The sequence below is a fragment of the Diplotaxodon limnothrissa genome, linkage group LG4 (assembly GCF_057381915.1).
Source record: "Diplotaxodon limnothrissa isolate DT_005_m linkage group LG4, D_limnothrissa_male_GT1.1, whole genome shotgun sequence".
NCBI classification, from domain to species: Eukaryota; Metazoa; Chordata; class Actinopteri; order Cichliformes; family Cichlidae; genus Diplotaxodon; species Diplotaxodon limnothrissa.
The window spans coordinates 19,158,551-19,174,237 of NC_140599.1; the positions used below are offsets into that span (position 1 = coordinate 19,158,551).

Sequence of the window (15,687 nt, forward strand, 5' to 3'; positions counted from 1 at the left end):
TTGGTGAAACACACTTTCATAGGTTGTATATGTTGCAGAGTTGCATTAATGTGACTCATTTTCATTCCAACAACACTGGAATTGTCTACAGCTTCTTTCCCACATGAACCCTCTGCAAAGCTTTGCCATTTCTGGAAGTTTTTCTCTGATTCACAGATGCAGGTGATGTATTCATGACCTTCCATGTCTGTCAAAAACTCATAGAAGGTGTGCAAGAGTGGTTTCTCAACTGGTGATTATAATAGAAATATGACGTGGAATGTACCTTTTGGCAAAATCTGTTTACAGATCAAAGACACAGACTCTCGGAGTAAAATCATTTTTGTTTTGATCCAAGTCAAAACAAAACAAAAAAAAGCAAGAATGATAAGGCTTTGATAGAGATTATGAAAAAAATGCAATACATTTTGTTTTTTGGTACATTAACAGCTTCTAACTTCCATTTTTCCCATTCTGATTTCCTTCAGGACCCACATTTTTTCTAAGATAGTTAACTCAAAGGTGCACAGTTCTTCATGTTACTTTTGCATTTATGCATCATGCAATAGACAAAACTTCTCACATACTTCATGAATTATCAGTCCCACACCCTCTGATGTAATGGAAGTTCATCTTCCAGTTAAGTCTGCATTAAAAGCTGACAGTTGTTCCAATGTTAAATCATAATTTTATTTTAAGCTGGAGTGGAGATATCAAATTGAGAAGAAATGTCAAAGAATCAACAACAGAAAATCATAAATGGAAAAAGAGTTTAATGTATTAATTTTTTCTCTTTTTCTTTACATGTTTTAAGAACACTTATAATGTAAAATGGAACACAATTTGACAACCATTGATATTGCTATGCATTCTGAATGGTTGCACGTTAGGTTTGCTTACATAAACATGTATAAGACACCTTGTAAAATCAGTGTACAAATGGTCAGCCAAGTATGAACTTCAGTCCTTCTAAACTATAAGTACAAACAGGAAAACAGAGGAATTCAAAAACAACCAGAACCCTAAAAAATTACATTTAACAAGCTAAGGAATACATTTGTATTAATTTGTAAATTCAGAGTAAATATATAATTTTTTTTCCTTTATATAGTACACTTAAAAAGAACAATTTTAAGCTGAAATGACCCCAAAGTGCTTTCTAGGTGAGGCCAATATTATAACAAAGCAAGTTCAGTTGTATTTTTAAGAACCTTAAATACCTTCACGAATATAATCATGTTTTAAGTTTTGTTTTTTGACCAACTGACTAACAGTCTAAAGCTTGTGGGTTTTTCAGTCATCATCCACAATCTTTTCTTTCCCTTTGGAGTAAGCTGGATTCTAGGCCCACGCTTCAGCAAGTTGACAACCAACTACTTTTTCACAAGGATGTTGCAGGCAACAGGGCCTCTAAAGGTGAACCCCAGGTAGAAGGTGATGTTTTCATTACTATGAGGCACTGAAGGTACATAGAGAGGCAGGATATTGAACTTCTTTTTCTTAGGACCTTCAAGATAAACCACACGATCTTCAGTCCACCCAGAAACCCGCTTCAGCATTGTGGCAATCTCTGGCATCTTCCATGCCTCACCACTAAACCACTTCATGCGTTTCTCAGTGACTGAGAAGCACTTGGTGATTCTTTCAAACTTTTTCTTGTGAACAAACTTGTCCAATCCATTCCCATTGCCCAGAAAAAAATGGCTATAAATCCTTCTCTTCCGCTGAGGAATGTCTTTCATCTTGCTCCAGTAACCCTTTTCAAGGTGTTCAACTGCTGATTGTACAATTTCATATTTGGTTTCTTTCTCATGCTCTGTGTCGTCATCCTCTGGCCAGAATAGCAATGTAAGCAAGAACAGGGCACTTGGCAAACATTTCCTTTTATCAGATGGAAACTGACAACAAAGTGCTTGTAGATCTTTCAAATGAGCTACCTTGTGAGTTTGCGGTGACAGGCAGTTCAGAGAAATATGGGCCACAATGTAATTGACAATGTCCCTTTGACCGAATTTGGCTTTTAATGGATTACTGGGGTAGAGAGAAATTATATGCTCTAGAAGTTTTACTGCATCCCTCTGATCAGTTAGCTTGGAAAGGATGGATGTTATATTGCCGCCACCAAGATGATAGATGATCATGCGTTTTTGGAAAGGAGTGAGGTTGGCTGGGATTGCTTTACCATGCTGTAGGACTGCAGTGGAATACGCTTCACTGAAGTACTTTCCATACTCAGAGGATTTTTTTGCCAGCCATGTCAGTGGATGGCTTATTTTCTCCTCGGGACTTTCAGGTGTTTCTTCTTCATCTGCACCAATGTCTGTCTGGAAGTAACTCAGGTCCTCTGAAATCCACTCCAATGCATCCTGCATTGTCTTGTGAAGTTTTTTCAAACGGTTATGGAATGGTTCCCAAACATCTTCAACTTCCTCTGGGATGTAATCAGTTAACAGGTACTTCATACATTCTGCATGGCCATTGGATCTGTTTGCAAACACTTGTAATGAAGAAATCAGTTTGAGCAGGCTGCACCCAACCTCAACTTCGTGAAAAAATCCTGAAGTGTTGACATTTTCCATATCAGCATCAGCTGCTCTCTCACATTCTTGAAAACACTCAAGTGCTTTCAGTGCAGTTTCCACAGCATCTGCTGTGTTTTGCACCGTCTTTGGTACATTTTCAATTGCTTTACATTTTGCTTGGAACCATTTCTTATATACCTGTCCCTTTGTGTCAAGTATATAAGAGTTGTTGGGCAGCTGTTTAGCTGCTGTCTCTGCCCAGTGTTTAGCCTCTTCAAACTTTTCATAAGTATAATGAAGACGAGCAAGTTGTTGTGCAAAGAATGGATCATTATGGAAACGCTCGAATGCTTCCTTGAGCAACTCAATTGCTTTGTCCGGGCTTTTCTCATTTTCACACACATGCTCAATGAAAGGAGAGAAAAAGCTATCATATTTATCTCCTTTGCTTATCCTGGATCTCCGAATGAAAAGTTGTCTCAAAAATGTGAGATACTCATCCCTTCCAAATCTGTGCTCAAAGAGCACATCCTCGTGGAGCAAATCCATCGCCAAACTGCTTTGAGTTTGTTGGGGTCCCAGAAGTTGTTGAAGAATTTCTTTTGCAACAAGTGGGTGGATGATTCTGATTGATTCAATGTGCGTCTTGTCATCTCGAAGGTGCAAGAAGACTAGCTTAGCCTGATCACTTAGAGAGCTCTCAAACTCGTAGTGGCGAAACCTCTCCAAGTGGATCGTTAAGGCAAGCAAAGCTTCACAGTGCGATTGAGAGATGAAAGAGTTTTGAACATTTGTGTTCAGCAATGCTACATAGTGAATGAGTCGAGTGACAACAGAGTGACGGTCAATGTCTTGGAGCAGATGTTTCACAAACTGATGAACGTAAACCTCACTGAATTCTTCACTCATCAAAACAAATGTCAGAATGAATTGAGGTTCATATCTTTCCTCGAGTGCCTGCCGTTTTCCAGAAAACTTTCTCTTCTCTTGATCAGACAGTTTATGAGTGACAGACACATTCTGTAAAGGAGACTCCTTGCATCTTCTCTCTGGATCATGGGAGCGTCTGCAGCTCAACAAAATGAAACACGGGGTGCCATACTGGATTTGTTTAACATTAACTGCAACTTCTAATTCATTCCTGAGATCATCTAGATATTCTTTGTCTGAGTCTTCAGTGAGGAGCAGCACAGGAAGACATCTCTGTGGATCCTTTTCTTCATATTCTCTTAGTTCAACTGCATGTTGTGCAACAACAGAAACTGGATATGAGGGCTTCACAACCGCACACCTTAGACTTTTTCTGTTGTTCCACAGCACTTGTCTTGCCACAGTGCTTCCACCACTTCCTGGGTGATGGTAGATGTTTATGATATTCACTGGAGTCTGGTCTGCATTATATTTCAAGGCATCGTTGAGAAGTTTGGAAGTATCGTGATAAGCATCTCTTTCAATGACCTCTCCAGCATATTTGTTCTCAGCAAGCCAGAAATTCAACCAGGTCACTCTCCCACCATGGTAGAACTGGCGCTCAATGTTTTCTTTTTTCTCATTGATGAATTCTTTGCATGTTTCATTGCAATGATTGACCGTTAGAATCTCCAGTGAGTACATCTGTTCCTCTACTTGTGTTTCAAGACGACATGTTCCTTTCACAAAGACCGGCAAGTGTTTGGTGAAACACACTTTCATAGGTTGTATATGTTGCAGAGTTGCATTAATGTGGCTCATTTTCATTCCAACAACACTGGAATTGTTTAGAGCTTCTTTCCCACATGAACCCTCTGCAAAGCTTTGCCACTTATGGAAGTTTTCCTCTGATTCACAGATGCAGATGATGTCTTCATGGCCTTCCATGTCTGTGAAAAACTCATAGAAGGTGTGCAAGAGTGGTTTCTCAACTGGTGATGTTAATAGGAATATGACCTGGAATGTACCTTTTGGCAAAATCTGTTTACAGATCAAAGACACAGACTCTCGGAGTAAAGTCATTTTTGTCTTGATCCAAGTCATTTCGTCACATGAAGTTTCATTTCCTTTGAAGTCAGTGCGGCCATTGCAAAAGATCCAACTAGTTTGATCAAATAAATGCAGATGGTTTGTGAATTCTTTGAATTCTTTGATGCTTGTGCCAGTGGATATTCTGTAGCTTTGCAAAAAATGCATGTTTGCAGCACGGTACTCAAGGTATCTACTGCAAAGACCTGATATCTTTGAGTCTGGGTCAAAGTCAAACACGCAGAAAATATTCATGTTAATCAGCCAGTCAATGTTACAAAGGTCATCAGGTTTGAATTTGTTTGTTACGAGTATGAACCATTTTTCCTTTTCAATGAATTTCTTACCACTGGTCATCAGCATGGTGAGTTTCCTTCCAAGGTCTTGACACATTTCTGGAGCAATAAGGAAATGATTTTTTTCTGCTTCTTCTCTTTGAGCATCACGATCTTTGACTCTTTGGTAAAAGTCACTTAGGTCCTTGTCACTCACTGGCTCCGTTTTTGAACCCACTCTTCGCAAAATCATCTCTTTCTCATACTCTACTTTGTTTGCCGATTCTTTGAAATTTGGCAGACGGACTGCATACACTTTGTTCTTGACAATACTTATTAATGGCACAATGTCAACCTCTACCACATATCGCTTTTCTGTACTTTGTCGATCTATAACCTCAATGAACCTTGGCGGTCGCACACACTGGCGTATGTGCTCTTTGTCAGAGGAGAAACTCCTTTCAATGTAGTCCAAAGCATCGACATAAATATCCTTGTCTGTTACAGGGATACCAGTTATCTCACCGTGCACATATCCTCCATCCTCCTTGCTGTCCATCACACCAAAGTGTATTGTGCCATTTGATCTGATATTCATACAACCAGCTGCAAATTTAAGAACCTCTTTGGCAAACTTAGCTTGGAGTCTTGTGCGATCCAATGTAGCAGCTACAGCAAAAGACTTAAATTCGTGGCATGGCGATATCAGATTAAAAGCACCTGATTCAGGCTGCAGGATTCTGTGTTTCACATATAAAAAATCAATCCCTTCTTGATCAAATGGCCTTGGTTTACAGTCTTCCTTTGAGATTAACACACATTGTTCCTGAGAAGCATGGTTCTCCTCAAAGACATCTTGTTCTGTCTCTGTAGTTTGTGCTGGAGGACCATCACTTACTGTTGAAAGAGACTGAACCAATTTCTGACTCCTCTTTTCCTCAAACTCAGTTCTTTTGGAACCAGTAGTTTTTTTCTTTTCTTGACATTTTTGCTGAGAGTTGATAAGCTCATCTCTTCTCTGAATAATCAAATGAGCAGGCCCTGACTTCATGTAGATTTTTGTTTTTAGAAAGTCCTCATTTAGTGCAAGTAGGATTTGTCCATTTACTTCTTCTTCATGGAGCTTTTCTATGTACTGTTCCTTCACTCCAATTGATCTTAGCCAGGTGCTTACTTCAGATTCAGTCCAATTCTTGGGTGACTGCTGAGGTGTGTCAGCTGCGAAAGGACAAAAAAGCAGAACAAAACATGAATTACCCTATGCATAAAAACAGTTAAATAATATGTGTGACAATAACTTTTTTTATTTATGACAAAAACTGACAATATATTATACTGCTTCTTTATTTTGAAATTCCTTGTATATTAAAACATTTTTTCGCCGTTCCGCCTAATCGCATTATGTATGTGGCGAGAGGCAAGCTGCATACACAGACATCCTTTTATAATAGCCCCTGTGCCATAGATGTGACATAGGCTTCATTCTATGAGAGGTAGCCCAGGACACAAAGAATTGGTTGCTTTTCCTAAACCCCTGAGTCCTGTTTAGCTAAATGCATAATGCGCAGACAGGACAAAGTGAATTAAGCCGCCTCTGGCTCTAATCAGCAAATGGCCGGTGGATGAAAAGCTGATAGCTCCAATGGTAGACTCCCTAACCTTAGACACAAAGGTAGGCTTAGGGCACAGAGCCACCTTTCTATAATTTGGGAAAAACTGCAGACAGGAACTGTGCATAGAGGTTCGCCTGGCCAAACCTCTATGCACAGCTGGTGCACTATTTCTGTATTGAGTGCCCATTCTCCATAAAGAAGATCTGGAGAGCAGATCTGCAGCAGTTTTCAGTGCCTACCAGCCCAGTTAAATACAAGTTCTTAATGAGACCAGCTTTCTGTTGCGAAACAGAGCAACCATTTGACCTGCTTCAACACACTTGGTGTGTTGAAGCAGGTCAAATGGTTGCTCTGAACTGCTTCAACACACCTGGTGAAAACCCTTGGGGCAAGGGCCGATCCCAAATGGAGGGTTTGATATTTGTAGGCTATGCCCTGGAAGACAAACCTTAGGAATTTCCTGTGTGCTGGACTAAAGCTTATGTGGAAATCATTCTGTAGATGTGAACCAGTCACTCCATCAAATAGATCAAAACAGCACATTTTGTGTTAACATTCTAAATTTGTAGTTTCTGAGATGAGAATTGAGGGAGCGTAAATCCAGAATGGGACAGAATGAGGAAATATCTGGAATAAAAGTCTAGATTCTATTAATTTCCTCTTATTGCCCCTCGGCTAAAGAGAGAGGAGATTTTGCTCTCTAAAGCCTTTGTGGCTTCCCCTGTAGCAACTGAACCCACGCCACTGAAAGTGGGTAGTTTTGTTGCAAACTGTAGTCTGTAATCCCTGGCAACAGTTGTTAACACCCATGGATTGACTGCACATGCATCTCTGGCAGCTAATGGACCTGGGGGATGTCTCAGGTGACAGACTGACCTCCACTTTCAGATTTTTTTTGTAAACATCCTTGACTCTATGCCTGGCTGTGGCTGTGGTAGTGGCGTTTTTATTTATTTTTTTATCGCCCATAGAGGTCCAGAGAATAAGATCAGTGACGATAAATATCTCCACCCAAACTGTAGGAGTACCTTTATCCAGCAGGTGGCCCAAGTCCCGAAACAGCTCAGCCTGGTAGGCTGAGAGCAGGGGGAAGCAGTTTGAAGATGACTTTGAAGATGATGGAGAGGGGACAGCAGCACTAATACAGAACTGTCAGATTAGCATCTATAGGAATGTCTGAATTTAGCAGATTTAATGAGCTCTTTTGCCAACACTATATCTTCATTGTGCATTGATATTCTGCTTGTAAATAATGATATCTAACTATGTCACACATGGCTCAAGCCTTTTTAGATGTTTTTTTTGTTACTAATATTTGAATACACTTTGTGGGGAAAAAAAAGATGTAAGCCTGTGATTCTGAGCTTACAAACAACTGATCTTTTTTTCTCACAGGACAGCCACTGCAAATATATGCTTTACAGAAGATTATGTATATTATGTATATATATTATTTTTACTTTTGAAACTTTATGTACAATTTTCTAATAATACCTTTATGTGTATTGAGGTGTTTTCATAGTATTTTATTGCCTTTTCCTAAAAGAATGGTTTGAAAATTCCCCCACAACTTGTCATTTTCAGCTAATAATAAATCCTACTATATTAACAATACTTTATTAATAATAATAATAATAATGAATACCTACTATATTTTTGGTAATATAGTAGGTATTTATTCAACTAAAGAAGCTGTAACATTTAAAAGTTCTTAAGCCAGGAAGAAGGACAATATGGTGAAGATGTGAAGATGTCCATGTAAAGTGCATACATCTAAATATGTTTTAATCTGACTTAATTTTGTCATGTTAAGTTGGTGTAGTAGAGCAGTGGTACCGGTCGTTTGGTACCGGGCCCCGAGAGTTGAGGCTCAGGTGTGAAATTTATGGTTTTCAGGGTTTTTCAGAGTTTTTATTGTTAACTTGGTTTCCCTGGGTCTTTTCCCGTGTTTATGCGAAATGCTTACGCATTTTACTATAGCAACCAGAGAGCATGTTGTATTTATCCGTGACACCTTAAAGGCCGGTCGGTGAAAATATTGTCTGACATTAAACCGGTCCGTGGCGCAAAAAGGGTTGGGGACCGCTGTAGTAGAGGATGATGTTTGTACTAAAGCAGTTACCATAGCCCAGATTTAGCAAATAGTTAGTCATTTTCAGCTGTCTGGTTATTATACACTGATGATAAAGCCAGTTAAACATGGAATGTTTAAAACAACAAAATACAATTAGTCTACAGAAACCTAAAAGTATCATGTATGTAAGAAAAAAGAAAAAAGAAAAAAAAGGGATCTCATAAAAACAAACTTCACTCACCCATGATTTCCTTTCTTGTTTTGTCACACATCAGTATTGGTTTTTACTTATCATCACATTCCATCTGTCAAAAAGAAAAACCGTCACATTAAGTCCTGTATTATTTTTGCTGGGTCATTTATGTTGTCAAATTTTATCATTAACTTTTGAAACTGGAACTGACTATAACTTTAGTAAATTTTATCTTTCCTGATAGAGTTATTGTACCAAATGTCTCCTGAATCCAATGCGAAATACTGTCAGATTTTACATTAGAATTTACACATTACAAATATTCAAGAATAGAGCTTACTGATATAGGATCTTTAAGGCAGAATACTAGAGAAAAAAAACTCACGCAGTGTTGTGTAATTTATTATTAGACACTAATGTATAGTATAAGGTGCATGTTAACCTTCATCTGATGAACATATTTTGCATTCATGGACTACCAAAGGTAATTAATGTCGTCTAAGAAAACATAGATTATTATTATTTTTGCTACTTTTTGTTTCTTTACATATTTTGTCAACCAAAAATCTGTACTAGTTTTCATTTGCATTTTAATGATGAACTAATCTGGGTCATTTAGACTCCAATATAAAATAACTGAAATAAAAACACAACCAGGCAGCCCAGAGTCAAAATCTATCCAGTGTGCTGGGTCTACCCCGAGGCCTTCTCACAGTGGAACATTCCTGACAGACGGAAGGGGTTCGGACGTCTGATCAGACGTCCGAACCCCTTCAACTGGCTCTTTCCAATAAAGAGGAGCAGCAGCTATACTCTGAGCCTTTCCCGAATGACCAAGCTCCTCGTCCTATCTCTAAGCTAACTGCTGTCGCTTTTGTCTGCAGTCTCATTCTTTCAATCACTATCCACAACTCATGATCATTGGTAAGGGTAGGAATGTAGATGGACTGTAAATCGACTGTTTCCCGCTCGCACTTCACCACCGCAAACCAGTACAGTGTTGCTACTGATGCTGCACTAGTCTGTCTGCCAGTTACCCAGCTCTCCCCTCAGCCTCCCCTCACTGGTAAACAAGACCTTAAGAAACTCTGCTTGGGGCAGCAACTCATTCGCAACGCACACTTCGCCCTTTTCCCAACTAAGAGCAATGGCTGCAGATTTGGGGCTGTCGATTCTGTTCACAAACACTTCACACTCAGGTGACACTGTGACCACTAATCTCTCCAACCTCTACTTCCTGTCTGCGCCTAGAAATTTTCAGTTCATTTTAATTCTATTCTATTGAAATAGCATCAAAATCACACCAACAATGGTTAACTAAGAGGCACAGAGAGTGGAGTGTTGAAGGTAAATTGCTACGCACCATCTGATATCCTCTGATATCCTCGTGTCGGTGTTGTTCCCACATCATCATAATAAATGTTGTGTCAAGTTTCAACATTGCAAGTGACCAATCACATTGTTGTGACGTCATACTTTTGCGACTTTGGAAAAAAACGCCTTAAAAAAAAACAAAAAAAAAAGAATCTACTTAACGTGCGTAGTGATGGGATTTCCGGCTCTTTTTAGAGAACCGGCTCTTTCGGCTCGACTCACTAAAAAGAGTCGGCTCTTTTGGCTCCCAACGGGCTCTTCAAGTTGTTTTGTTGCTTTAATTAATTTATTATTAACAACAATATAAAATTGTGCACAAAATGAATTCCTAATGTAAAAAACAACTCTGTTTTTATTTATATGTGTTTATATATAAATATATATTGGAGTTTGTAAGTGTTTTGGAGTTTGTATGTGCTTTGTCTGTAGGGGCCACCGTAAATATACTTTTATTTATTCACTCCACATAAAATGTAATAAATAAATCATATGATACAAAACCCAACTATTTACATTTTAAACTTTTAACTATTTAAATTTTCAGCTTTTTCCTTTTAAACAAATTTAAAGTGAAACAACACAAAACACTGCAAACCACAACACAATTAAATATAAATTAATATATGAAGACAAAAAGAAGATGCACATTCTCTGTCATATGGGCCTGCAGGAATAAACTTTCTGAATCCTTTATCATCCGCAACTGAAAATAGTTGTGGATGATTATTATACCTTTCTAATGTGACGTTGTTGTCCCTGGCTCTCTTTCTCTCTCTTTCCCTCCTGCTCTGTTCCTGTGCTACTGCGAGTGCAACTACCGCCCCTCCCTCCTCTTCCCAGCGCAAAACACAAGGCTCGCGTGCGGAGTGAAGCGGAAAAAAGGGCGAGAGAGAGGGTGAGAGAAAGAAAAAAAAAAAAACAAGGCTCCCAATAAGGAGCCGGCTCTTGTCGTTCACTTCAAAGAGGCGGCTCTAAGAGCCGTTTCGTTCGCGACCGACACATCACTAAACGTGCAAGAAACCGCCTCTGTCCGCCAATCCAGCAATTCGTTGCATTTCCGGATACTGTTCTTTAATAAACGGTAAGCACTATACATAATGTCCTTGCAACATTGGAATTTCATAAATGAATGAATCACTTGGCTTGCAAAAGTATGATGTCACAACAATGTGATTGGTCCCTTGCAATGTTGAACCTGGAACAACATTTATTATGATGATGTGGGAACATTACCAACACGAGGATATCAGATCATCTATCAATTGCTACAGGCTTACACACCAGTTTCAGATAGGAGAGACTGCCTTGGCCTTGTGTGTGGGGGGATATAACCGGGTGTTCTAGTCAACAAGAAATGGAGACTTTATTGTGTGGGTTAAAGCTGACATCAGCATGGAAATAAAACATCCCTGGTAACAACTGTAAAGTAGGGAGGAATGTTCTCACGCAGGACAAGATCCCTGACTGGAGGTCAAAGACCATTGCCATGTGGAAGGACCACGAGAGGAACAAATCAGGGAGCATTGAATCTGAACCATGGCATTTCCCCATCAGTAGCCAATCACAAATATTTCGTGTTTTCATATGTCTAATATATGTTTTGAATTGTGAATTGTACTTCACTTCTCCGTGTGCAGACTGCCTGACATAGAAAAGTCCACAGCTGTGCGGCCTGAATCTTTAACTGCCCGGTAATAAATGATAATGCAATTTCATGAATACAATATTTCATATCATTTCACTTTTTATCTTTTAAAAATGTTACAGCCTTTGAAATTAACATGTTCTAGTACACCTCACACTCCCCTTTCGACTTACCATCGTTTGCTGCAGGTATCGCTTCCATGTTAAATAGGATGGCCGCCGTCAGCCTTCAGCAATCTGTATAATTAAACCAGTCAGGTGTTAGACTAAGTAAACAGTTAATCTGCAGATTTTAATACAATTTAGTGCAGGGGAATAGTGCAGTTTGTTTTTGCTGTGTAAAACAAACGGCGGTCGATGGAGCAGTTAAAAAGTTCCCTTTTCTTCATTATGGAGTTTGTTGATCAGGTGCTTTGATGAAGGATATCCTCAGAGCAAATTCCTGCTACCTTTTCCCCAGTAAAGGTGTTAACGGTGATTACAGGAACAGCGCTGCTGTTTTGGACGCTAGAAGCACATTTTCTTTCACTCTGAGCTCACTGCTTCGGTAACGGCTCCGTCTCTTTGCTCCTTGTGTTGTGTAAACAGACTCTGCCTCCACGTTAGTGTGCTAGCGTCATCATCACTGCTGCTGTTGTGGCATCTTTTTTTTTTTTCTGTTTAAAAACTGGGCTGTGTGGGCTTAACGTGATCACACGTTTTTATTCATAACCTGCTCCCAAATAATGCATTTGTATTGCAGGTCTGTTTTTAGTCGTAAACAGTGGCGGTCCTAGCCTGTTTGGCGCCCCGGGCGAACACTCCCTCTGGCCCTCCTCCCCCGCCCACACACACACATAAAACATATTAAGGATTGTAAATTAACATAAAACTGTTGTCGGAACCATACTGAATTTCACCAGAGAAACACACACACGAAGAGAGAGAGAGTATGCATTACATGCAAACGGCTACTAAACCGCCATCATAATTCGTCATACAATGAGAACAGGACAAATCAACAATTGACAATGACTAATTAATATTAAAATCTGTAACCTAATATATTTTTTGGAGTTTAGTCTGTTACTGTTACTATTTTTACCATTTCTTCTTGGAGCAACTGTAACCCACATAATTTTCTTTAGGGATTAATAAAGTATTCTGATTCTGATTGTTTCAGGATACATGCCCTGCCATTATCCAATGACACACCTGCTTACCTGTATCTTTTGCTAGTTTCTCCTCTTCTTTTCTATTTTTTCTAAACTGAGCACCTGATGGCTTTGAACTTTTCTTGTCCATCTTCCACTGGTTTTAATTTTGCACTCCAGTATGACCACAAATCCACCAACTCGAGGATCACCACAACATAACCTAATAGACCTACACCTTAGTTCACAGATTCACTTTGTCTAAGGTGTATTTCTGGGATTTCACACAACCCAGGATTCAAATCATGAATACATAATGGGCTTGGATTTACATCATTATGAATGAAATGTGCTCTATTTGGAAGCAGCCGGCCCCCCTCCCCTTTCGGCAGGTTGTGTGTGAGACTTTAAATCATCAAACTGTAAATTATAAATTGTTATTGATCCCTTTACCCCTGGTCCTAAAGTGTATATTTATTTTCTTACTCTTTTTATATTTATTGTTTGTTTACTTGCACTGCTGTAACTGGAGCCTCGTCTCTCTATATACTGGACTGTATGTAGCGGAGATGACAATAAAGTTTACTTTGACTTCAGCAGCGAGCAGGCGCACCGAGGGCTGTCGCGCTCACTTTTCACGTTTCGAAAAAACATCGGTGCAAATTATAAATCTGTGTCATAATGTCTGGTGTTTTCGTGTTTGTTGTTTGCTTTTATTTTGTTTTATTCTGCGAGCTGGTTATTAGATGCTGCTCCAGCCAGAGAATCCTCCGCCGCCCTCTCCTCCCTGTGCCGCAAGCAGCAGGCGCACCTCGCTAACGGAGGGCGCCCTTACTCCCAGCAAATGGGCGATAGAAAACCGATCGGTGCCTAGGCCATTCCCAGTACGCGCTGGCTGATGTCGGGGCAGCATAAGTACGAGCAATTTTTTTATCCGCCCCCCACCACGATGCCGCCCCGGGCAACCACCATGAGCCTACAAGACATTTCAATATTCCACATTTTCATGCCCATTGCATCTCTGCACAATACCATGTTACACCAAGCAAGTTCAATATATTAGAATCATATTGTAGTGCATTAACCGGGTCACTTAAAACTACGCATGGAGATTGTAATATGGAACAAAACATGGCAAGGCAATTATCTTACCTTGGCGAAGTACCGACAGAGTCTTTTCTCTGCTCCAGAATGCAGGCTAATAGAGGAACAAAGAAAGCAGTGCCGCCTGTGTGCGATATGTTGTTTGCACGGTGTGCTGCAAACAGTGTATGCTCACAGTTTCGTTTTTGGAGAAACCCTGCCAAAAAGGGATTTCCGGTATGTGTTTGGAAAAAAAAATGATGACAGGCCTGTTATAAATGACTTGTTGGTCTATAATCTGTCAAACACATCTCTCATAAATGATATCAAGTCATTTTGAGCCAGAAAGAACATTCCTGTAACAAGGCGATCCCGCAGTCATTTTTTGGCAAAGTCGCTTTTTGTTCATCCGGGTACGTCGGTGTCAGGTCGGTGACATTAAAAATGTGTTTTTCAAAAGCAGCATAAATTGCAACAAATTCAATATCACAGTTCTAAAAAGATATATCAAGTAGCCAAAAAGTAGTGGATTGATTATAATGTAGGTATAATAATGCAGACACACACAAAAATACTTCCAAAGTCCAGAGAGCATTAACTGAATATTTAGGGGGGGGGGAGATACACAAAATATGAGGGTTCATGTTCTGTCCAATTGTTAAAAATGCTTGTTAAAAGCTCAGGGATCAAAAGAAGCACCAAAATGAATGAACATTTTTTTTAATGGAGTAGGCCTAATTTTAGCACAGTACTGAAGTAGTTTACACCTGTGGCCCTTCTGTTGTTGTATGGCTATTATGCTGTAGAAGCCCAGGTGAGTTTGTGAGCATCTGAGCAGATAACAGAAAAAGACAGAAAACACGTTGAGTGTAGTAAATACAGATCACATTAATTATATGTTTATGGATGTGTGACAAGTTCCTTGTTGTGTCAATATGCTTGTAAGTTGTGGCCAAACAACTTGCAACAAAAAAAGTAGAATGAACTCAGTTCCAAAGAAAGCTAGACCAAGTGCCATTGAAATGAGAAAATAAGGTACTGGTTGGACTGATTTGACCTGAGCAGTACAAAGTATGCTCACCACATTATGTAACCTGTTTGAACCACACCTTAGTTTCAACCAGGGAATGACTATTTACATAATACAGTACCACCAGCCAAGTTAAATATTGAAAACTGCACACTAGCAGACTACTGTAAACACTTTAAAAAGATATTGAACTAAGTAGTTGTATTTTCATATCACATCCTTTATGTTTGTATGATAAATATAAGCGCATTATATGTTGTGCGTAGAGACCAAGTTGAGTTTCAACAACTAGGGAGGGTGAATATCCCTTCATATGTGGAAGAGTGTGTTTACAAGGTAGTTCCTATAAATAATAACAGCAACTGACTACTGAGTAACTTCTGTCTCTCTGTTGTCAGCAGTGCCCTAAAGGATAATAAAAAGTAGCACAGGTCGCACATACCTGCAGGTTTCCAATGATACTGCTGATGGTCAGTTAGGTATTAGGCAAAAAATTAGGTGGATTTCATGTAATCAACTAATCTAAATTACAGTAATCCTAATAATCCTTTCCTCTTCTTATGTGCTTTAAAGGCAGGAGGGATGTTGTTACAGGAAAAATGATTCTATGTTTCTTTACCTTCTTTTAAATGTACAAAGATGCCTTTTGTCTGCCCTCTCCCTATGGTTAGATTAGTTTAGAATTATCTTTTTAGACTTTCCCAGCAAAGACATCTTGCTTCTGGGACATATTGTTTTAGATTGTTTTATCTTCCCTAGCTCTCTGCTG

At 39.3% G+C, this 15,687-nt stretch overlaps 1 protein-coding gene across 2 annotated transcripts; it reads right to left on the bottom strand.

The window, feature by feature from the left end:
- Window positions 1–1,085: 1,085 nt before the first annotated feature.
- On the bottom strand, window positions 1,086–14,010 carry LOC146633647 (sterile alpha motif domain-containing protein 9-like). 2 transcript variants are annotated; one of them, XM_085352391.1, is made up of 4 exons: window positions 13,958–14,010; window positions 11,847–11,909; window positions 8,703–8,766; window positions 1,086–5,992 (listed from the first exon to the last, which is right to left on the bottom strand). In XM_085352391.1, exons 3-4 carry the CDS (start codon window positions 8,731–8,733, stop codon window positions 1,353–1,355), a joined length of 4,671 nt encoding a protein of 1,556 aa, XP_085208517.1. In that variant the 5' UTR covers window positions 8,734–8,766; window positions 11,847–11,909; window positions 13,958–14,010; the 3' UTR covers window positions 1,086–1,352. The 2 variants fall into 2 exon arrangements, with proteins under 2 accessions (XP_085208517.1, XP_085208518.1); XM_085352392.1 differs by lacking the exon at window positions 13,958–14,010 and having other exon boundaries at window positions 11,847–11,925.
- Window positions 14,011–15,687: the final 1,677 nt, after the last annotated feature.